Source organism: Bacillus rossius, chromosome 12, assembly GCF_032445375.1.
Source record: "Bacillus rossius redtenbacheri isolate Brsri chromosome 12, Brsri_v3, whole genome shotgun sequence".
Lineage (NCBI taxonomy): Eukaryota > Metazoa > Arthropoda > Insecta > Phasmatodea > Bacillidae > Bacillus > Bacillus rossius.
This window is the reverse complement of record NC_086339.1, coordinates 22189735-22215178: the sequence shown is the minus strand read 5'-3', so window position 1 is coordinate 22215178 and position 25444 is coordinate 22189735. Positions and strand designations below refer to the sequence as shown.

Sequence of the window (25444 nt, the reverse complement as noted above, 5' to 3'; positions counted from 1 at the left end):
TCTCCTGAAAAATTAGCTTTATGTCATATACATAGGTTGTGATGTTTCTTAAGCGACGATATACTAAAACGGATACATTGTTCACGCTGGGCATACCGTCTGCCAACTATCGGACTGGCACGACGGGACAACAAACGGCAAGTTTTCGCGCAAAAAAAAAAATACCTCGGAGCTGTCGGTTATAATTCTCTATCGTGTTTGGTATGATATTTCAAATCTGAATAACCCGAAGGACCTTCGTAATAGTTGCAGGAGCTTGTACGAGCAGCTGTAGCACCGGTGGTAATAGTTCAACGTTTAATGAACAGTTAATTGCTCCCTCGCTTCCCCCACGCGTTCAGAAGTACCAACGCCCCCGCTGAGTTGAAGGAGGGAAATTTACTCACCAGGGGGGGAAATGGGGGTTGGAGCGGATTATCTTTCGGGCCGAGAGTTTCTCCTAGCTCCAGCGATGTCTGAGGGTGTTCGGCGAACTCAAAAAATAAAAGTATATAAATCCTCCCCCCTCCTTTTCCCATCGCCGCTCTTCGGTTGCATGGGTTCAGCACTTGTGACGCGGTCCTCATCAAGACGTCGAGGAGGTTGAGTTTTTGGGTGAAAAAAAAAAAAAAAAATGTGGGGGTGGGTGGGGTTATCTGCGGAGAAGAGAAATTCAGGTAATTGGAATAACTTTATAGTCGCGTTCGGAGCTCAAACCCTTCTCCTCCTCCGTTCCCTCTTCCTCAGCGAAAAGTCTCCCCTCACACACACACACCTTTAAAAGTTAACCTTTCACTTCTACATTATGTAGGATGGGTCCCTTCGCCCTTACCGACGTTCGCGCAAGTCTACAGAAACCACCCCCCCCTAACCCTTTCATTCCCTCTCTTACAACCTCCCTTCCTTTCGACGGAACCAAAAAGCCGACATCCAAGCGTCCTGAATACTAACGCCGTGGTTATGACGTGCGTCGACTTTGTTCCTCGTCGCGTCTGTGGGGTGATGGGGGGGAATTGGGGGGGAGGGGGGGGGGGTGAAAGCTTCGACGGGACCCGAAGTCGCGCGTGAACGGCCTCTGGTTCTGGTAGAAAGAGAGAGGCATGGAGAACTTATTTTACTCCTCATCATCCACTCCTGCGGATGCCCCAAATTTCCCAGTTTCAGTAACCTGCATGTGTTCCGTTTTTAACTTCCAGGAAAACTTCACTCGTTGCGCAGGAGGAAACGAAGAAACTGATGGAAGTGGGTGGGAGGGTGGGGGGGGGGGAGGAACTAATGAAAATCATCCAAAGCTCGCTGCCGTAACAGCAAATACATGAAATATTCATCGCTGTAACGGAGAAATGCACCTTCAAAAGCACTTCACTAAGACCCCTCCCTGCCTTCTTTTCCAAGGCTATGCATGATTAACTTCAGCTCCGTAGTTTTGAAACTTTCGAACAAGCAGTAATGGAAAGCATTACACGCACGTACAGTGTTATACTGACGCGTGACTGCAGAGCAGGCAAGCGAGCAGGCTTAAGGACCCAAGAGAACAGACACAAAAAAAAAAAATATTTATGTGATCTTCGCCCCTGTAAATCCCTTAGGGGTAGTTGAAAAAAAATCAACTAAATTTCGAGATTTGACCCAGGTTAACTACAAGCACTTAGAATTTTCTTATAGTGGCAACACCAGTTAACACCATCGAACCTTAGGCGAACCCATTGTGTTTTGAAAGAAATAGTGTGCGTTCCATTTGTGTTGTAATAGTGGGCTTCAGAAACTCGTATTATTTTGTCAGGCACAGGAATTTTTGCAAAATATTTTAAAGGAAACAGGCACATTTTAAATACAACACTGTTAAGATTTTGTAATTAAAAAAAATTTCTTAACATAAAAATGGTAAAAACACATATCAAAGTGTGTTAGAGGGTCTTTGAGGGGCCCGTCTAGTCGGGGAGTATGTGTGGTAGTGAGGCGGGATGATAAGCGCGATGATCGTTGGTGCTTATAGCGCGGAATCGCCTCTATGCACAAGGCTGTGAATTGGCGCGCAGTCTTTTCGTCGTCCACTGGACAACCGTAACATTGTATGGTGTAGAACTGAAGATAAAGGTGTAATGCAAGTCCCTTAAGTTCTTTAAAAATTCTGTACCGGTTGTTTTACACCTAAAAATTACTCTGAAAACACGCGTTTGAGCTTATTTATACTTTCTATAAAAACACAGTTTAAAAACTTAATCCGAAATCAAAAGTACTTTTCAGCCCTCAGCTAACTCTTAAATTCTTTTCGTAAACACCCTCCACTCGTGATATCTTGAGTAGTTTTCAAATCGTCGTTGTTTTTTCCTGAAGCTCTGCGCACCGTGTGTGTGCCCGGGTAGGCGGCGCCCTCAAAGCTACCTCCACACATGGCGCTATGTTCGCGATGTTCGCTACGTGAGTGAAATACAGCCAACTGTATCCCAGGTGTCACTGGCCACACCAAGCTGTGCTCGCTATGTTCGCTATGTTCGCTATGTTGGTGAGTGTTCGGTTCTCGGCTGTTTTTTTTCTTCAAAACGCCGCTGACGTCACCCATACGCAGATACCAATAACATCATTTGCGCGCGGAATTGTGCCGTGCTTCTGCGTTTACTTTTTATAAAGTTTTTTTTTCTCTGAGTACTGCGCTTTCAATAGACATGTCAACAGAAAATTTCGTTGAAAGATTACTAAAATTACCATTTTTATGGAATAAATCAATGGAAGTATTTAGAAAGCAGTATATGCAGAACAATGCCGGAGATTTGATTTCAAGGGAATGCTATCAAACTGAGTTGTATATATTTTGAAAGTTTTTAAGTCTAATAATAAGCTTTTACACACAAATAGTTTAATCAAAATCGGTCCAGTATTTTTTGCGTGATGTAAGAGCAAACAAACAGAAAAACCGACCGACATATTTATGTTACAGTTTTGTAACAGTGGAGATAACAAAATGTACCAGTAATGACCGAAACACAAACGTTACAAAAAAAAATTACTTTTAAATGATTTATTTTTTAAATGACGAATAAATTCTAGAATAGATAAGAAGTGTAATATTTCATAAAATTATATATTAAATTTAAAATCACAATTAAAATTAATCAAATCATTTACATATAGATATAGCCTACTACCAGAAAGAAAAGCTAATTTAATATCAGAGAAATTTAACTATCAGTTAAATTATTCAGCGAGAAGATATTTTTCATAAAGATTAGCTAAAAACGTTTGAACCAAAATGTTTAAAGATATCTGAGAAATGGATTTATGACGTATAGGAATAAGTAAATTTATTTTCTTTGTAAGTCGTTTGAAGTAATAAAGAGCCACTAGATATTGCAACTCTGATGTACAGTTTTTTTAACATTTAAAAATGTTCCTTGGATGGGTACGTAAATACATGTATTTTTTATGTGTAACATCTTAGCTACATGTATAAGGATTTTATAGGCATAATTAAGTTAATGGAACGGAAATCGCATGGAACGGAAATTTGTAAGAACCACGGTGAGACCATCTGTGGCGGATTGTGCTAATCAAACTTCACAAACTAAAAGAAACATTTTATTTTTACTGTTTAGTGAAATTTTAACAAGATGGGACGTGTATTAATAAAATAACTGGGATAAACCATGTCAAAGCCGGGGTTTAATATTATTTGAAATCCTTTTAGCTTTTATCGGATCCGTTTTATTGTGTAATTTTAAAATTTCGTTCCGCCGGCAGCGAATTCTAGCGGCGGGTGTCGGAAAATAACACCTGATTCGCGTTAAAAAAATTTTTTTTTTAAACTCGGTTATTATTTTTTTTAAAGTATTTTACATTAAAATTTTTGTGTCCAAGTTTTAAGTTGTGTGTTTTCGACACGTGTACCTACACGTGGATTTCGCCCGCCACCGAGGTTTGGATGTAACAACGCATCTCTGGCGAGTACTGAAAGACTTCCTCACATTATTGAAGTGAAACTTCTAATGCGACTTCCAAACAAGGTTGCATTAAACGTTTAACGCTACCGTGGAGAAATCACTGTTGCGTTAAAACGTTCAACGCTCCTGGGGAAGAGGGGAATAGAAAGAGACAGAGCGAGAGCGAATGCGCGGCACTCGAACGCATGCGCGTAGTATTACACCTGTTACAGGCCAGCGCGAAGCGTTAGCAACGGAGCAGCATCCAAAATATTCCAACGCCAAGAGGGGGAGAGAGAAAGAAAGATACACAAAGGTAGAAAGTAGGAGAGAGAGAGAGAGAGAAAGAGAGTGGAGTCGGAAGATCCCAGAGCACGCACATGCGCGTGGGTATTCTTGCTATGCAGCGAAGTAAACAGTGAAGTTTCACTTCTTCCGCGCGGAGGGACTCCACGCACGTTTTTTTTTAATTACTTTTTTGATTTGCAAGTGAATCTTGAGTGGTACGGTGGCAGAAGGATAGGCGGCGGGAGGGAGAGGGAGAGAGAGAGAGAGAGAGAGAGAGAGCTGACCTGTGACGTCGACCTTGACGGACAGCGGCACGCGCCACTCGTCCAGGTCGGGCCGGCGGCGGCCCTGCACGCAGCGGTACTCCCCGGCCTCCTGGTAGACGACGCGGTCCAGCGAGAGCCGCGGGCCGGCCCCCAAGGGCTCCAGCCCGCCGCCGCCCCCGCCGCCGCCGCCGCCGTCGTCGTCGTCCGCCCCGGAGGCGCGCCCCCAGCAGCTGAGGCCCCCGGAGGGACACTGCAGCTGCAGCGCTCCTCCCAGCGCCACCTGGACCTCGCCCGCTTCGCCCAGCCCCGGGTCCTGCGTGGCCTCTCCGTCCTCCTCGTCTGCCACACCCGAGACACGACCACCCGTCAGGAAGTAATGCCAACTTGGGGGGTTTTCCCCCCAAATTTAGGTGCAACAAAGCCGTGATGGGTTTTTTAGGGGGTAAATTCATTTAGAGGGATTCTTTTAGCGGGTACATAATTTAAGAAAATTTTTGAGGGTGTGAATTTAAAGTGTATATCTTGAAAACAAAGTGAAGAAAAAAACAGCAACACAGTGGCGAAAATAATTTTAGCTCTCAAATGGGTGTACAATTACAACTTTAGGGGTTTTTATTAGAAATCTAGGGGGATTTGAGGTTGATCCTAGGGGGAACACTCTGTAGGAGTTGGCATCCCTGCCGTCAGGCATCCCCTCGTCCTCTCTCGCAGACACAGAAGGTCCCGGTGTTCCACTACTTACAACAAATCATCAGAGACCCAGTGAATTTCGCATGTTTCATTTCGCGTTGTGCTAAAAAATTCTAATAAAATATACCTTAGTGCTGGTTCTGTCATTGGTTCACTGTTAATCTGGAGGACTGAGGGCCAATTAGAGACCCTCACTCATAGAAGTGTCGAATCACAGGCCACCCAGTCGAGACGACTCACAAGTCAGCAGCCAATGAACAGTTGGCATTTGCCCGAGTGTGTAAAGGATATTGGAGTCCATCCCGGAGGTCATTGAATCCGCGAAATTCACGGGTCTCTACAAATCATACATCAAACCGAAGCTAAACTAACCAAGGTTTTCCTTTACAAAACGTTCAAAATGTTTTACGGCACACACATCCAACCCAAAGTACAACCCTTCCCGCAATTTGGTAAACAGGTAAACGGAGTAGCGGAAGCAAATAGCTTCGGGACGCAGAACAGAAAAAAGGTTTAATTTTGGGAGGGATCATCTCTTTTGGTGTTCTGCAAGTTCACGAGGATGTTCTGACTCTCCCCAGCTACGAAAATCATCGGTTATTTACCTTCTCACTTAGATGTAAATCTTGACTCATCGCTGATCAAGAAGGTCATCCTCCCGCTCAAAGCTTTGAAGTGCAAAGTTACAACGTACACCATAGGCTTTACAGCACGGAGCAACTGTAACGGTATGGAAGCGTGTGTGAACGCGTTCTTTAAACCTTCCGCACGTTCGTCTTAGGCAACTGGAATGTTCAAAACTTGCTTTCCAAACAGACTCGTTAGGACTACGCAGATAATATGCTCTGACACGGTCAACATCCTGTACAGATACCTTTTGGTAGTGCCGTGATTTTTCTTTTACAAACACATACGGTCGTTTCGAATCGCTGGTACCATCGGAGGATGTTTTTGCCACATGGGGTATCACGTGTGTAAAACAGAGTTTTTTTATTCAAAATAAAAAAATAAAAACGTTACTAACCAAGAAGGCTTTGCCATTGATTCAGTTGATCTAAATATTTTTGATTTAAAAATTATTTCATTTGGTAAACTAACGCAGAAAGGATTTTTCTTTAGGTTTAGTTTACCCCCACTGAAACTTTTCTTTATTGGAACTATTTTACCTATTGAAACTTTATTTCCCTCATAAAAATTTTTATTTCCCTCCAACCCCCCCCCCCACCCCCCAATTAAAACTTTTACTTTCCCCATTGAAACTTTTATTTCCCCTCTCAAGTGCTCTCTCTCTCTCTCTCTCTCTCTCTCTCTCTCTCGCTCTTTAGGTTTCGGCACGTTCCCAGGACTCCGTCTGCGCGAAGTGGCGCAGATTCGTGTGTGAAGTCAGGGATTCTGATGACTCGAAACTTAAACTGGCTACGAGATCATTCCAGGGCGAGGCTTCGTGTGTATAAACGGAGAGTGTGAGTGAGTCCTTGGTGAGCGATGGCGGGCGACGAGAGGGCTTCGTGTGCTAAGATTGGTGCGTCGGGGGTGGTGTCGCGGCGTGGACGAGCGAATGGCGCCAAGCAGTGTGTTGTGTTTCACTGATGCCATATAAGAAATGCTTTGAATATTAGTTAATAAATAAAACTGCACGTTAATGACTGGGCTGTCCTTTCTGTACCTGTCTTCTACACATTGTGGCAATTTACAAGTAGTTTAATAAAATTGTTTATGTTGTACAGTATGTCCATAAAATAATGTTCCAGTTAAAATTTTTTGATATAAACTGTAAGCGTTGTAGATTCTTGGTTCAAGATCGCAACTAAAGCGTAACTCAATTAAGTTTCAGATAAGCGCATGTGTGAGTACTGATTTGTTGTTTTCTCGGTTGCAGCACCACCTACGCAAAATGGCGACTCCTGAGCGTAAAGCGTTTTGTGTTCTGAAATTCGTTTGGATTGAATATCTAATTTCATTTCAACGTGGGCATGGTTTAAGGTTTTTTTTTGTGCTCCCCCATTTGGAATATCTTTGTTCGAGAGTGGTTGTACCTCGAAGTACCAGACCGTTGGATTGGTCGTAATGGTCGAGACGATAGAGATCTTTTGCGCTGGCCTTCGCGTTCACGTGACATAACGCCATGAGTTTTTTTTCCTTTGGGGCTTAATAAAAGATCGTGTCTACGTTCCGCCGCTTCAGGAGTTGAGACTCAGAATTGAAGAGGCTATTGCTTCCATTACTCCGGACGTGTTAACCAAAGTGCGGGAAGAACTGGACTTTGAGGTTGGAAGTGTGCCGTACAACTAAAGGTGCACGTATTGAATACTTATAAGAAAAAAAATTGGTTGTCTGTAAAGTCGGTTTACGGACGATAGTTTAACTTGACAACGTCATAACAAAACATTGATGAAATTATTGCATACTTTTATGAATAAAATTGAATCATTTTATTGAATTATCACTATTTTGTATGGATACAAAGAAGGAGTGAAATGAAATCTATAATTTAATTGATAAATTTACTTTTATTTGCACTCATTAATTCAAATATTATTATTACTTTAACGAAGAGATTATTTAACTATAACGTTTATACATGTTTGCTATTTAACTTCTTCCAATCTGTGTTATTCTGTGAAGGATAGGACGATGATAGGAAAAGTAGGAAACGAATGGGAGTGTTTCAAGTTTAATGTGCCTCGAAAAAGTCAAATCGATGGTTGTTCCAATCGAGTGGAAGAGAGATAGATTCGGCGCAAGCGTACAATGAGCGTAACGGGACACAGCGTAACGGGACAATGTGCGTAACGGGACACCTTTTTTCGTGCGTGCAGCCGGCGTTCATCGATTTATTAGACGTTGTCACGTCAAAAAACTGGGTTGGTTTACCTTGAATTTTATTTATGATTTGTTATAAATAATCTCACATTTAACTGGGACCGTGTACCATTGAATAATACATATGCCATTGAAACTGGGACTTTCTTTTAAGGGCACCCTGTATTTGGGATTCTTGGCCCTGTGTGGATTCCAGCACGCAACAATCTCCATGCCGCTGGCGTGGTCTCGGGGGCCAGCTCGGATTCCAGGGACGGAGAATCTTTGGGCTGGCGAAGTTGTTCGCAACTGCAGGGGCAACACCCTTGCGACGCCACAAATACCTCTGAAGTTACGGAGGGCTTCCCGCTCGAGATACAGGCCAGCCTGTCGTTTGAACCGATCCCCGACCCTCGGAAAAAGAAACTTTCCGAAATGCTGCGTTAAGAAAGTCCTTAGTTGAAATGAAGCTGGCTTTTTTTTTCTTCCTTCTTTGGCTCTTTAAGAAACTTGGTACTAACGTGGTGAGACAAGAGACCGCTCGCCGAAAACAGATAAAAGTAACTCCAACAAGAGTCCGTTGCAAACAGATTAAAAATAATTAACTCGCCGAGGAATCTTTTCCTCTGACTTATATTCGGAACTTCTTCCTATATATATTTTTAAAACTTTTTTCCCTTTAATTTCTTTGCAAGTTATGCCGCACGTTGGCCTGCTGATAAAGCAACGGACCTCTTTAAGTTGTGAAATATTTCGGGATAAAACTGGTCTTAGGAATCATGTAAGACAAGAATTATCGTTTGCAGCAACTTTCTTCACAGAAAGCAAAAACCAGTCAGTCTTGTCAAAAGATATAATATTTTTTTTCTTTCGTAGTAAGTAATTTACGTTGAAGTACAAGCAACTTATAAAAACAAAAACCTTTGTGGCAATAACAAATAATATTCTTAAAAGACTTATTTTATTTAGCTTTGAAATAAATAATTTAATTTTAACTGCTAATATTTAGTTGAAAAGCAGCAAAGTAAAGAACTACTTTGTATCCTTTTAAAAACCACTCTCTATATCTCTCTCTATTTATCTTTATCTCTCTGTATCCTTCTACCTCTCGCTCTCTCCCTGTAAATCTAATATCTATCTCTAGCTCTCTTTTATGTTTAGTTCAATTTACTTCTGCCATGTGTGCGCACTCATACAATGGAAAACATACGGACTGCAGCTAAACTAGATTAAATACACACATTTTGTTGGTACGACGCGCGCGCCACCTATTGTATGTTTATCTCACATAGACATTAACCTTCCTCGTGTTTCAAAGCTTAAATGTGTAAAGATTTCTTAGAGATAGGATGAATGATGCGTTAACAATAAATTGGTTAAATATGATCAACAATAATTAAATTCTGCTTCCAGGATTGGCTTCATCGAAATCTCACCCAGAAAAGTTTTCTTCCTCGTATACCAAAGGTTAGGTGTGCAATCGGATGACTGGTTTAGAACGCATAAGGGGCAGACAAACAAACAAACACACACACACACACACACACACATATATATGTATGTATATATATATATATAAGAAAGCGTGTGCATTAAGTGGAAACTTTTAGATACTTTAAACCTTTATTCTCTGCTTATTTGTTTAAAAAATTTTGCATGGGATTTCGGGATTTGTTACCCATCAAGAATGATACATTTAATAATATCTTTTTAAATAATTTTGTGCTCGTGAACGAGTGAACTTTTCGTGGCGAACACGGCCGAGTTGGTGAAGAATCATCATTGTGTCACTTATGTCACGATGAAAAAATTAATGGTATTTCTTACATTTTTACTGTTGTTAGGAAGTCACGCCCTAACGGGATCATATGCCTGGGGGAGTAAAGATGAATATGAGGTGTGAACCTAGTGTACATATTGTTAGGAAGTAATATACGGATTCAGAATTAATTTTTACTTTTTTAAAAATAATAAATAGCTGTATTTATATATATAAAAGATTTTATTTTTAACAAAATATCTGCCATTTTTATATAAGTTAAAGTGAAAAGGGGGTTGGGGGATTATATATTATATATATATATATATATATATAAAACAGAGCATGCAAGAAGAAAAATGCGAAATGCACAGAAAATGAATTTCTATACTTCATCAAAAGATTCCTTTGGAAACCTGTTGCCAAGAAATTGTTCGTAATACTACAAGACAGTTACTGTAAATTTGTACAACAAATTGCCACTGTTATTTTTGCATAAACGAAATACGTTTTTTCGAGATGATACTGAATATTTCTTATGAATATTGGCACATAATTATATATTTTAATTGAAGTTTCATTCAAGAATTTTTAAACCATGGAAAAGATAATGGCATGTTTAACATATGTGCTTTTTATTATGCTTATTAATGTGCGCAATAAAGGGGCCAGCCTAGTTAGGGGTGTATCTGTGTTGGTGAGGCGGGATGATAAGTGCGACGCTCACTTGTGTTTATAGCGCGGTATAGTCTCTAAGCGCAAGGCTGTGGACTGCCGCTCAGTCTTATTATCGTGCATAGCGCCAACTGTGAAATTTGAGCGTTGATCGTGACATTAAATGGCAGGGGAATGAAGAAAAAAATGTGATGCAAGTCCCTTACAAGTGCTTTCATGAATTTTTCCCGGTTGTTTTATGCCTAAAAATTACTCTGAAAAAAAAACGCATTTTAGCCATTTTAACTTCTCAAAAATAAAGTTTTAAAAACTTAATCTGGCAGGGCAAAAAAAAAACTTCTTATCGGCCTTCAGAAAAACTTTAAAAGATATTTTCGTAAACAGACCACCCCACCCGCACATCTTCAAAATCGCGATGTTCTTCATTGAAGCTCTGCGCAATCGTCTGTTTCCCCTGGCAGACGGCCGGCGGCGAACCTTAACACACTGCAAAGCTATCCATCCAGGGAACAGGTTCACAAATAACTTTGATTATACCCGTGAACCCATCATCACTGGAAAAAAAAAAACACCGTTTTGTGGTGATAGGGTTGTTTTCGGTGTGAATGGAGACACGATTATCTCTGAAGTAAGGGTAGGGTGTAGAGAGAGAGAGAGAGGGAGACAGGCGGCTCGAAGGTACAGCTGCCGTGGTCGCTCCAGCGCGTGAAGGCAGGGGCCCACGTAGAGACGAGCGGAGACGTCTCTCCCCGCCAGGGGTCTCGTGAGACGCCCGGGGATCCGGGCTGTGTGGCAGCGCGAGGGGGGGGGGGGAGTGGGGAGTTTAACAGATACAGGGAACCTCATTAGGCGCGGCGCCTCTTGTTTGGTGGCCTCGCGAGGAGCGGAGCCCCCCGGCTGGAAGGAACTTCGTTACTGCTCTCTCTCTCTCTCTCTCTCCACCCCCTTCCCCCCTCTTGCGCTCGCGTCGGCTGCACCCGGGGGCTGAATGCGGCAATTTGGCAAGCAAAACTGCCGCGCGCCTCGCGCGGGAACAGGAGGGCGTATTTTAAGAGCCTCCTCGACCTCCCTCCCTCCCTATACCCGGCTCGTAATCTCCAGGTGACTCCCCCCCAGAACCACTTTGTTTGCGTCTTAAGGCGACTAGACACGCTCCTCTCGACATCCGCCGCGCGCTTCCTTCACAATGGGCTTAATGAACTCCGGTGGGGGGTCTCTGCCCCTGGACTGCAAGGGCCGGCATTCAGGCGTCGACCTTGGTCTCTCTCTCTCTCTCTCTCTCTCTCTCTGGCGAGGTTCCGAGAGGCGGCCGGAAGAGTTGCACGAGGGGGTGACCAGGGGGGGGGGGTGGTTGGTTAATCCAGAAGGCAATCCGGGCCCCCCCGTGTTTCAAGTTTTGCTGTTAGTGGGGCTTCCTCCGAGTCTAATTCTCCGCTCTGTTGAATTACCTTCCGCGTCGGCTCGTGTTTGTTTTTGTCCGCCTCAACAGCCTCCTACCCCCTCACCCTTCTTTACCTCCTTTCCCCCCCTCCAAAGGAGTTTAAAGGAAAGTTTAAGCCCCCGCCATTGCCGCCTGCTTGTCTTGTCTTGTTTTCTTGCGGCAGCTGCGGAAGACTAATCTGAAGGATTTGGCCGAGGGCGAAGAGGTCATCGACCTTCGAGCCGGCATTGCTTCGCCGGCCCCGTTTTGTAAGAAGATACGTCCGATTTCCAGGGCGAAGTTTGGTAATGTTTTCAAAAAAAGCGCGTGTGTAGTTGCAATTAAAAATATAAAATATGTTTTTAATAATTTTTTTATTCCACGGTAGAATATTTTTTTAATTATAACTCTAGTGTTAATTATTTGTAGCTAAAACAATCGTCCTATTTATTTATTAACATTTGTTACATGCTTACGAACAGTTGTGGAAACCTTGGTGGTGGGCATAAAACCTTGGTGGTAGGAACAAAACCATACTGATACAAACCATCCGCCGCGAGTGCAGTAGACTCGAGCGGAGCACGGCAGTCGCGGGCCCTCGTCGGTCGGAGATTCAGCGACTGCATGCAGCCTTGGCGCGGTTTCTGTGGGGTCAGTCTCCAGGAGAGGATACAGCCGAAAAAACGAGCTCAGCCGAAACTGCTCGGAAGCGTCGTGAAATTGCCGAATCGTGAGCAGGAGGGGGACGACGCACCACAACGCAGAACGTACAATAACGCCAAAAACCATAACACCGAATGCCAAATTGACTACAACGCCACGCCGACAGCTAGAAAACTGCTGTGTACCACAAAGCCGAATTACCACAACGCTTAAATACATTAACGCCGAAAAATGTCATTGCAGGACTGCCACAAAGGTTAGGTTAGGTAAGGTTAGGTTAGGTTAGGCTAGGTTAGGCTAGCCTAGGTTAGGTTAGGTTGTGGTATTTCAGCGTTAAGATAAATTTAAGAAACACACACAAATTCATTCAGTTGTTTTTTCATTTTGCTCCTGTGGCCCCACCCTCCCCGCAGCAAAATTTTTCGGCGTTACTGTATTTCGGCGTTGTGGTACACAGCAGTTTTCTAGCTGTCGGCGTTGCGGTCAATTTGGCATTCGGCGTTATTGTACGTTCGGCGTTGTGGTATTTCGGCGTTGTGGTGACGACCCGGGCAGGAGCCTCCGAAACCTACCCACTCGCCGGAGCTAGGTCCTCTCGAGTAGAGGCTTGCGGCCCCCACGGCTGCCGTCAACGGGAAGGCATGGAACACGATTGCTCGAGATTAGACCGAAGGACCGCCTCTGGTAACGTTGGTGTCGTCGCACAAGTAATGTATAGGAGCACGCATGTTTCGCGAAAAGATTCCGCGACTAGCTGAGAGTTAAAACACTGCAGACTCGTCTGTGTTTCGTGGTCGGGTGAGTTTTTTTTTTCAGTTCCACGTCGATTGTTACAACCAGGGGCGTAGGAACCGGGGGGGGGGGGGGGACAGGGGGGACGTGTCCCCCTGAACTTTTTGGGTGGAGGGGACTGTCCCCCCCAACTTTCTAGACCGTGATATTTTTATTTTTATATTATTCTGCCCAACTTTATTTGTAATTTCTTCACTCATCAAATTTTATCTTAAGGAAACAATAATAATTTTAACATCGATGTATCCAATGGTTACAAACAAAAATTTCTTAAAAAGCGCTATTTTGCACTTTTAAAATCCAAAATTTTTCGGTGGAGGACCCCCGGACCCCCGTCTTAGTAAGAGGGGAATGGGTTTACATGACATCAAAATCATTATTTGTCCCCCCCCCCCCCCAACTTTATGAACACAGCTACGCCAATGGTTACAACACCAATCACAGTAATTCAGTGCGGAAGCAATCACGTCCTGAATGGCCCGGTCAAAAAAAGGGCAATGACTTCCCTCGCACACGGCCGCCAATCACAAGGAAGAAACCTCCGGTGCGGATATACATTCTTGCAGTCTAACAGGCGTTCAGATTTATTCGCAAAAAAAAAATACATGGCCCTAGTAATGTAAGTTTTGTAATACGCGAACAATACAAAGAGAAATTTCATATTTCGGCACGTCTTTTCCGTGCTTTAGTGCCCCACTGGGGCTGGAATCCCCGATGCAGCAGTCTTTCGAATTTTATTTTTACATCGCACAGGATGCCGAATACGAAGTTATTCGTCGATGGGCAAAGGAAATGTATCCTCTCGTGCGCTGTACGTTCTTGGGAGGCGCGTTGGGTTTTTTTCCCCCCTCTCCTGGGAAAAGCGGCGCTCGCATCGAAACACACTTTTCCGGGTTCAGGATTCGGAGGCGTAAGAGACGCGTATATGGTGCGCGCATCGAGATTGATGCGGGGGGAGGGGGAGGATTTCATTTCTTCGGAGGCTCTCGGATGGCTGTCATCAATGCGTGGAAGCCGGAGGTATGACGTAGGGTTTTGCCAGAAGGGAGGGAGGGGGGGAGAAGGATTTGCAGATAGCATAGCAGTGTCGCCCTCTAGCCAATTGCCATTTCGCAAAGCCCGCGGGCCTTGCGATTCCGTAGAGTGCCCCCCGGCACAAGTTCGCGAAAAACGAAGTGCCCTGCGTCTAAAGCGAATGCAAAAAATATAGCTATATGGTTTTTCTTTGCACGTTTGGGCAAAAAGGGTTTTTAAGGACCCCTTCTACCTGGGAAGACCATACGGTGTGCAGACATTCAAGGGGGGGGGGGGGGAAACGCGATTAGAAAACTTCTCAAGATATCAGAAGGTGTCTATTTACGAAAAAAATAATAATAATACGCTGAGGGCGGTTGAGTAGTTCTGTTTAATTACTTCGTTTTTAAACTGTATTTTTAGAAGATTGAAAAAGGCTAGAACACTTGTTTTCAGAACAATTTTTAGGCATGTAGCACCCTGTTTAAATGATAGAAAGCACTCAAGGGATTTGCATATTATGTTATGGTTACCACTCAAGTAACATAGTTGCCCTGTGGATGACACGAATACACCTCATAGATGTCAGCCGAGAATGGCTTTATACCGCGTTTACTAAAGGTCCTGTCACACTGTAAAACTTTTTACCCCAACTACATTTGAAAACCAAATTTTTTAAGTGGTTATATTTTACGAAATATGACTTTCAATTTCCTCCAGTTCAACAGTGACCTAACACAAAACGTGTTTTAAATCATGTTACAATATTTACAAAAAATGCATGCAAACTGCATCACGCATGTCTGATCCAAGTATTTTACCTGTGTCTATGCAGGTTTCACCTGGGCCAAACCCAAGGAAGTGTATATAGATGTAGATAGAGATAAATATATATAGAGAGATGGATAGATGATTTTTATATGTGGAACTACTTCAAACATATTACAAAACAAAACTGAATGAGGCATTGCAATGCAGGCCGAGCGTTAGCTAGATAATGGAATCTTTTCAATATTAGTAATCTCTTATTTTTCAGCTTTTTTCTATATTGCTTTATAAAGTATAACTTACATACAGACCAGGTAAATAACTATAAACTGGCAGAACAACGTCTGTCGGGATCTGAAAGTGATATAAATTTATTTTTACTCTTGACATTCAAATTAAGAAGACAATTATTACTAACTACATCCTGTGTTCAGCCCGGGCAACGCCGGGTATTGCAGCTAGTATAATATAAGTTAAATTTTCAACAGTATTGGAGATTTCTGGTCTGATGGCAGCATTAGAAAAAATGTATTTGCCGGACGTGCGGATGAATATGAATCGCTCCAATTGTTGACGGACGGACGCGACCGATCATTGGTAGTCCAGCTTCAGTTTTAAGTTAGGGTTTGTAAATCCCTTATACGCAAGTGGGTGGACTATGACGAGCCAATCTCGTGTTTCTATCACGCCCGCATCTTAAACACTCTCTTCCAAAGTAGACAATAATAATTAAATGTGTAATGGGAATACAACTTTCGTAGCATAATGTTTTGTCAGTACAGATCACAAAAATAAAAATGCTTTTTTGTTTTTGTTTTTACAGTTCCTTCGTAGGCGTAAAGTTATTCCGACAAATATTTTGCTCCTTTACAATGACGTATGTGTGCCCTACAAGTTCAGTTTGCTGGCAAAAATAAGACTAATTTAAACATGATTAGATTAATTTCATCTATACATAGAAATGCGTAATTTAACACGTTATTTTGTAAAAATAGGTATAAAATAGTGTTTTATTACCGAAGCCTATTCCAGTATCATATTTTTAGATAAGTTGTAAAATCACGCCAACTGTAGGCCTACTAGTTTTTCAAAACTAAACGACGAAAATGTTTAATTAATAAACTTTTTTATATGATATTTTGTAAAATCTTAGCTCTCGGTGTATGGCATTTGGTAGTAGCTAATCATTTCGTGAATGGAACGGAAGTCGCATGGAACGGAAATGTGTAACTACGGTCCTGCCATTTGTGGCGGATGGCGCAACCCAAATTTTACACACCAAAGGGACAATTTATGATATTTACTGTTTAGTGAATTTTAATAAGATGGGCAGTTTTATAATATAATTTGTTGTCGAAAATTAGGCCCAAAGCGGAAGTTTAGTATTTTATCAAATTATTTTCTTTTTTATTGGAGCCGTTTCGTTATATAGTTTAAATTTCGGTCTGCTAATCAAATGATTCAGTAGTCGATATAGCTGGTACGGTAGCGAATTCAGAGGTGCGGAAACTACTTGTGATTCGCCCCAAGAATTGTAATTGAAAATACAATTTGCGTTTTTCACGCTCGGCATTTTTATTTTAAAGAAATCTACTTTAAATTTCGTACCCGAGTTCAGTATTATAGTTGTGTTTGAAACATGAGAACACACAAATATTTGCTTGTTACCGAGGTTAGATCTCTGACGAGCACTGAAAAAACGCACTCATATTATTTTTTATAGTTTATGTCACCGATATTGTGGCAGAAACACAGGATATAGCATTGCACATCACTGTGTGTTTTAAAATTAACGGAATTACTATTCCGAACTAATGCTGTATATTTTTGTCAGTCATTCTGGAATATTATTTGAAGTAGTCAAGACTGTACTCACTGAAAAAAAAAAAATTTAAATAAATTTAAGATTGTGAACCTTGTTCTCTGTCGCAACCAGTTATCTGCCCGAACTTTTAATTTTTTTTTTCTGATCTCGAACACACCACCTAGGACTATCACCGGAACTGCAACTTACTCTGTCGAACTCATTTCTACTGCTGTAATTTACGAGCAAAGTTCGGAGTGTGCTGGTACTGTGTGTAGTCAAAAATATCAGAGTCTCACTCACGAGTCAGATTCTTACGTGTGTGTGACTGCTTAAGGGTTCCTGATCTTAAAATGCTGGGGGTTGTGATATTAAATGTCTCGTCGGCATGAATCACGCGTGTTTTTTAAATTTAAAGTCAAGACTTAATGACTGAAAGTCAGGCGCGAGTGATAACCATAATATGAATTCTCACTCTTGATTTTTATATCTCCTTTAAAAGTAAATATGCGCCAGAATTAATCTGCTAGGATACCCTGTCTTATACACAAATGTTTTTAACATGTAGTAGTAAACAGTTTTTTTCCAAATGATTTCTTAAAAAAAATTAATAACATCAACGGTTATTCCTGGATGTGCTGGAACTTTGTAACAGAATATTCAATTTAAAATTGGCGGGTGGGGGTGGGTGAGCCAATGCTTTATTTAGTCGGTACTCTGGCGAAATATAAATTTCTGCAAAAGTTCCGACATACCATTATTCTGTTCGCCACGTATCAATCAAAAGCCAAACGGGCTTCATTACAGCAATGCAGCCTGCCCGCCAGCGCACCACCGACGCAAATTAATTTACGAGGGGAACGTTCGAAGCATGGTCGTTCCTGTTATTACTGACGTTTGCACTGGTCGTTCCGATAAATAATGTCTTTTAATCAAGAAGTGTTTAATGGGCACTCCGGAAAGAAACGATTTTCCCCCCAACCCTTTGATTGACTTATTTATCACCACCGCATTATGTTAAATATACTAAACAAAGTCGTATATTTCTTCGAATACCAAGGTCTAAGAATAAAGTTTAAAACACGGTAGTTTAGGGATGGCATCATAAACTATTTTATTTCTATAATTTCTTGTTTCTGCTCACTATTTAAAAGAAATTAAAAATATTAGGATAGTTTTATTTTGTGTATGAAAGCTTTTATCAGCATTGCTAGAGTTTACTAAATCGTTTTTATAAACTTAAAATTTATATTTATACCATTGCATGAATTACAAGATTAAAGCGGCATACAGTTTTGAATTAACTGTTTTATGTAGGCTTTGCTTAAAACTCCTGATTTTTACGATATGATTAATAAATTAATACATTTTTGTTTTTCCTGAAATCCTGGAGACATGAATTTATTCACGGTAAATTTGTTTGAAACATTTCATAACTATTTTTTTTAAGTTTCGCTTAGTTTTAAATTTTATGTTTGTGGAGTAGTAATTTAAATTATTGAAAATATTGTTATTTTTTTAAAATATTTGGTACTAAAGAATCATATATAAATCTTTCAAATTTTCTATATAAAAAAACAAATATGGCGACAGGATCCAATATTGCTGCATGATACAAGAAGGCGTTCGAGACCAAGATTCCAGAACGAACGTGAACTATCTACTGACCTACATAGACGTCGAGACAATAATATGAGTTCAAGAAACGTATTTCGACACGATGTAGAAATTATTCAGCCCGATCAACCCAATATCATTGTAATATGAACAATTTTTAATTTTTTTTTTTTAGAGATCCATTGAGATCAAGTTGATGTTAAAGTAATACCATTGAATATAAGTAAAATAAATGTAATAATTTTATTTATATTCAAAGGTTGAATTCACTCTGGTTAGTAATTGGTTAGTAAATAAACATTAGTTGTATAGAAGATTAAGCTATAAATTTGTCTAATAGCTTGAAAGGACGTCACTAGGAATGTTCTTAAAAAAGCCCACCATAATGGGAGTCCAAATTATTAAAAAAAAAACATTTCTACAACATGTTATTTAGTTGACAAATTTTCCCACAAGATAAATAACTAAACTTTATTTCAAAGCTTTAAAATGTCGCACAAGTGATTAGAACAATTGCTTGAATTTCTTTTTTAACCATCATTACACAGCAAAAATGTGACAAAAAATTAGCGTAAATGTAATTCGTCACAATTATACTAGAATAGTTATTCAATAATTGTAAAAAAAATTAAATAACTGACATAGTGAGTGAGACCGAAATTTAAAGGTGAACAACACTTTCATTCAACTTCAGAGTAAGAGGAAAGCTTCCCCCAACCCCCCGATGACCGAATAAGAACGGATTTGAAGTTCGTATCCAACGCATGCATAATGGAAACCGTTGGGATTGTGCTGACCTAGCGACGCGTTTGAGATTGGCGACGTCGGAATATTCGCTTGACCCAGGAAGCAGGGGGGCGGGGATGTTTGTGGAAAGAGAGGGGTGGTTCAAGGGGGAGGCTGTATATACATCTGCATGCACCTGTATCGTGATCGGGAACGTCGAGGAACAATTCCTTACCCCCTCCCCCCCCCCCAAACCGTTCACCAAAACAGTCCTGGGGCTCGCAGATGGACTGACCCGGATACCATCCCAAACATGTAAAAGGGGGGGTGGGGGTGGGGGGCGGGGTTGAGCTTGCGTAGCTGGCCAACGCTGATAGATTGTAGTAGCTAGGAGTAGGAGGGCATTTGAAGGGAGGGGGGGGGGCAGATGTTTAATATCAGGATCGCGGGCACGCATCACGGCCGAACAGCCACGCGTGCATATATCCCCTCACCCCACTTACCCCTACCCACCCCCCACATACCGCCCCAAACCCCTGCCCTTTCAATTCCGGCCGACTAGACAGAACCTGCGCCTGTGCTGTGCTGTTCTCCGATTCACAAACCCCGGGTCAGAGCCCAAAATAATCTTGCGTTCGTGAATTATATTAGAGTTTTTTTTTAATCAGCCGATTAATGCAGTAACCGTTGCCAGGAGACAAAGAATGTGTCATTAACAATGCGATAGCCATAGAGTAGGAGATTATCAAGGGAAAAATACGTCAAAAATCGCTAAAATAATAAAACAAAAAAAATTATCAAAAAGTTTTTTCTTCTTCTTTTCGACATGCGTAAGGCCTCTTTGGAAGATCCACCTACTAAATTTTACGACTCTAGGCCTCACCGTATCCACGATACTCGAACTACAAACAGACAAGCTCTCTTTTATATTAAATTAAATTGTCTGTTGTAAACGGTCATCGATAGTGATTTTTTGATTCTAAAGTGTTATTTAATAAATATACGTTTCCGTGCACTGTAGAAGCAGCAGACGCGATAATCTCCGTTTACGCGCCATTGTCACACAAGGTCACACGAAAACTTTGCTCTTTTCTGCGGGGGATACATCAGACACATTGCATACGTTGAGAACACAACTAATTTACAGCTCCTTAAAGAAAGGGCTGCAGCAATTGTCACTCTAAGGACATGATTCAGAAGGCACGGCAGAAGACTGATTCTCGTCTAGACTTTTACCAAAGCTTTTAAAATGGCACCCATAACAAAGTTTAGGTTAGGTGTGTTGCATAAATAAAAATTCTCGCGAAATTCGTTACCTATTATTATTTTTTCAATTGTAGGTTTTCGCTTGTCTACGTGGTCATAAAAAAAATAAAGTTTGGTACGTTTGTGGGCCAATCGGTGCCTTCCTTTCTTCTGGTTGGCTGGGCTGTTTTGCCAATCAGGGGCGATCTGTCTGAAGTTGGATGTGAAGCTATGTTTTGAGGATTTCATGGAAACCCGCGATCAGCTATAGCAGAACACTCCATGGAAACCCGATACAGCATTGATTTCGATCAGTTCCAAGTGGAAATGTATGAAGTATGAAATCCAGGTAAACGTTTATTCCGAGGGGCGATGTTGCACGAACGAGTGTCGTACTTTCGGACGTGTTCGGGTACCTGATCGGTGTCGGTTGAAACGTGGGCTTCCCCCGGGTTTATTGACGTGTGTCAAGTTGGCGACCACACATTGGAATTTCAAGGTCAAAATTGGTCAAAAATTATTGCTCAATTTGTGCTAATTTGTGCCGTAGAAAACAGAATTTGTGCTGCATTGCGTAAAAAGTTATAGCATATAGTAATTTGGTCGCCAACTTGACGTCAAGTTGGCGACCAACCAAGGAACATATCAATTTTTTTGAATGAATTTTATGTCACGAATTAGTGCTCAATTTGTGCTGCCAGAAACCAAAATTTCGAGCTTATCGCAACGTAAACTAAAAAGTTATAGCCCTTGATATGTTTAAAGCGAATTGACAGCTGGCGACCACACATTTGAATTTCAAGTTCAAAATTTGTTCAAAATTAGTGCTCGATTAGTAATAATTTGTGTCGTAGAAAACAGAATTTGTGCTGCATTACGTAAAAAGTTATAGCATATAGTAAGTACGTAATGCAGCACAAATTCTGTTTTATACGGCACAAATTAGCACAAATTGAGCACTAATGTTTGGCAAATTTTGACCTTGAAATTCCAATGTGTGGTCGCCAACTTGACACACGTGGTTTATTGTCGGGCCGCAGGAAATGGAAACCCGGTCGTCTCCTGATGCGACGGTGACGACCACGGGTTCGATTCCCGGCTACGAGTCGCGTACGGATATATATGTATACTAGCTGCCCGACCCGGCTTCGCACGGTTGTATTAATGGGGGATAAAATTATACCAAATCTCTTATTTACAGTTATAATAAATGAAATAAAATGAAAATTAATTAATTTTGACAAGAACTTAATACAATGCTTTGTAATGTACCGAAGAAAAAACGAATAGCACCGATGGTTTCCCGACTCTCGAGCACGCAACGTTGTCATGGAGACGAAGTACCTACTGTTTCCCGGGCTTAAACACCAATCAACATTGATAGTCATTTTATTATTAATTATAAATTATTAAGACCATTAATCGAAATAAAAACTATCCTATCTCTCAAGTTAGAAAAAAATTACACATAAATGCCAATTTTCAGAAATCGGTTAACTTGGTGAAGAGTTCACTGGAAACAAACATTAGGACACTGGATTTATATATTATATTTTAAGATATGTATTTTTTTATTCCCGCGCTCTAACATCGAAAATCTACCAAGTCGTCCTTGTAAACAAACTTTCAGTGATTTAAATCATGGACGACTACGACATTTAACAATGTCTGACTGACAGAAAAGATACAGCTTAAAAACCGGTGGACATAGAGATTTGAAAATTTGGAGGAAATATTCCTTGCGTGCCCTAAAGGGAGGTAAAATTTGTATGAAGCAAAATAGAACTCAATGACACACTCAACACGAATCATCAGGAACTATAAGACCTACAGGCTTGAAATTCGGCACGTACGTTCCTTCTGCTACGTAGACCTAAGATAAGAAAGGATTTTACGAGAATAAACTTCTAAAGGGGTTTAGGGGAGTGTTAAAATATCCAAGTGTACCTGTTTTTCAATAATATTGCATTGTTGATGCTTTCTGCGTCTCCTGGCAACGTCTTTTGCATTTTAATTCTTTACTCCCTTTCAGATCCTAATCAGCCACAAAGGAGGGTTGCGAGGACGTTAAAGATTAAAAATTTCCCTTCTTTCAAGCATATGTTCTACAGACTTGAAACTCGGCAGGGATGTTTTTTATATTACACAGCCATCAAATGAGAACGGGATTTTCCGGAAAAAAAAACATATCCCAAGGGTGATTAAGCCTGGACAACTCCGGGTAATTAAGCAAGTACATACACGCTAAAAGTACTACGACGGAACTCTCTGTGCCGCATTTCACATCAGCTGATATTGGCTTGTTACCTGTGTGATTTTGTGTTCATATATTTGTTGTCCATTATTGAGGTTTTTTTTTATGACAGCCAGTTCAACCCAGCAATGGTGTATGTCCATGTAGCAGTTTTATATAAAAATATTTCGAAGGAAACTGTCAAAGATTGCACAATTTGCCACTTCAACTAAGCCTGTTTCATAGCCTGCTCAAACTGATAAGTATTCCACACTTTTGACACGTCATCAACAGGAATAAAATACTTGTCAAGAATTTTTAACGATAGCTTGGTGCACTTTTTGTTTTGTTTCGAGATATCAAGACTATTTAAGCCTGTTCGTACAATTTGATGACACCCAGAACATCGGACTTTAGTATTTATTTGGACGTAGAATTTTCTAGGCCGAATTATTAAACAACGCAAGAAACAAAAGAAGCTCAAGTCACATACTGTTTTTTTTTTTAAAAAAAATTTCAAATAAACGTTTATGACTTTCGGCTTGCGTTTCGGCTTGTGTTTTCATCTTCTATATTTAAAATGAAGTGTTTCAGACATGTTTACAGATGATGTAGACATAATGTGTATATAGAGAGGACTATGAATTTCGTTGTGCCACACGCAATACGTTTTCACTATTAAACTATCGCACGGAGAAAGTAAATTCTAAATTTGAAAAAAAAAAAAACTGAAAATATTACTCGTTTTCTTGTTAAAAACATTATTAATGGACATAAGTCTGTTTAATATTTCCTCCCTACAGTTTCACAGTTTAGGGTTGTAGAGTTGATGATTTTTTCGACTTGAATTGTTTATAACCTACTTTAGCTTTCCTGCGTTGGTTGTTTGTTACGTCCTTGCGCTCTTGTATTACTTGCGAAGTTTATAAACCCAACCTAAAAAAAAAAACACGCCGTATATGTCCCTGGAGTTTAATAAATCACAAAAATATCAAAATTAACAATAAACATAAAGTCAACGATAAGTGTTTCAGTACTTTTTTTGAATGATTCTTGCAATAGGGAATATTGTTTAAAAACATGATTGTGGACATATGGTATTGTTTTACTCTGTATGTCGCAGAGAAACCTCAAGAACCGTCAACAACAGTACGTTTGTGTCTGATGGGAACAGATGTCAGTTCCCGAACCGTCGCATCTGTTTTGTCTTACGAAGCCTGCTGTGTTCGTTGGTGCTGTCGTCGCTGTGTTGTCCAGAATATCTCTCTAGTCTCATTGCTGGGTTCGCTTGTGCGTCGCTGTTTTTCCGTTGTATTTTCCAGATTATCTGTTCAGTATCATCGTTGGGTTTGTCTGTTTTTCGCTGTGTTGCACAAAGTTGTTCGGTTGTTGTTTGTCTGTGTTTACCTTTCGTTCTTGTCGCAACTGTCTCCGTTGTCAGCCCGCACTGTGTTCGTCTGTGCTGTGATAATTTTTCAAATTCCTACCAAGGAATTCTGTGTGCACTGTTAAAAAATTTCACCTTCAGTGTACGAAGAACGCTGGTTATAAATTATCCATTAGTCTTTGTGAATTTACCGACCTCGAGTTCACTTTCTTTTAACGTGAATTAAAAAAAAAATATTAGTATATTTGCAAAACAATAAAAAAAACTGGTTAATTTTACAGTAAGAACACACTTCTTTTGTCCATTTGTGTGTTTACCTTTATTTAGAACGGGGAATTCAAAATACGGAGTAGTTTCAACAAATATTCAGTTATCGGAAATTATGAAGAACTCGTCATTTATTTGAGTTAAACTGTTCACTGAAAAAAAAATATATACGTAAATTTACGGTAATTTTTAACAGTGTGCGGTCTATGAATTTTACGTAAATTGATGTTAGCTTGTTTTCCGTGAGTTTGTGTATTCATACTTTTTTTTTATTTATCGTTATTGAGGTTTCTCTGTGATGCAGAGTGGGAGTTGAGGTTATCGTGAACGTACTGCGTGAGTTTTGAAGCTCAAGAGCCGCACGGATCTCGTATACCCGCCCGGACTTCACGAATCAGCAGCACGGAGAAGCTCAACTTCCACGCAGCAGACTTCAGCGGGGAGATTTCCCTCGGGAGATCCCGACATCGAGCCCGGCTGTAATCCGTCTGCGAGAATCTCCAGCTGGAGGATCCAGGAGGACCGGGGATTTCCAGCCAGGTAGAAGTTCTCAGAGTCAACGAGGCTCCAACTGAATCCGGGACACTCAGTTCAGAACTATCGTGCCTATGTATCATTATTTGTTGGCCTGGCCCAACTGGGCGTTATGATTTGAATTTTAAAACTCCTACTTGACTGTTAAAGCGAAGAAAATGTGCAATGACTCGCTGCTAACTGCTGGAGATACCCAAGTCGTTACTGACTCTGCAAAACAATGAATCCGCGAAAACATTCGTGGCTCTACTTGTAGCATCGGAATAACCCAAAATTACAGTAAATTTACGGAACTTTAAACTAAGAACCAACCCGAAAATAAACGAAGAGTTCTTCGTAATCTCACAAAAAAAAAAAAAAAAAAAAAAAAACTGAATCTCCGTAGAAACAACGTCAACTTGCGACTTCCTAGTCGGGCGTCGAAGATTTTGAATGTTTTGTTTATATTGCAAGATTGACGGTGTGGATTCATGTTAAAAGTCAGTGAACTCAAAAAGCCGTAAACGTAAATGAACGAAGATTTTTGAATAATTTGTAACCCAGCGTTCTTTGTAAATTTAAGGCTTAAAATTTCTAACGGTGTACTTTTAGAGAGCAG

The 25444-nt window shown here is 40.8% G+C and overlaps 1 protein-coding gene across 1 annotated transcript in view; it reads right to left on the bottom strand.

Annotated features, from left to right (window-relative positions):
- The window catches only part of LOC134537269 (hemicentin-2), a 141992-nt gene that overhangs the window by 58248 nt on the left and 58300 nt on the right, over nucleotides 1-25444 (bottom strand). Inside the window, exon 5 of the mRNA XM_063377541.1 lies at nucleotides 4469-4789. Within this exon, the coding sequence (XP_063233611.1) occupies nucleotides 4469-4789 (321 nt within the window). The remainder of the gene's footprint in view (nucleotides 1-4468; nucleotides 4790-25444) is intronic.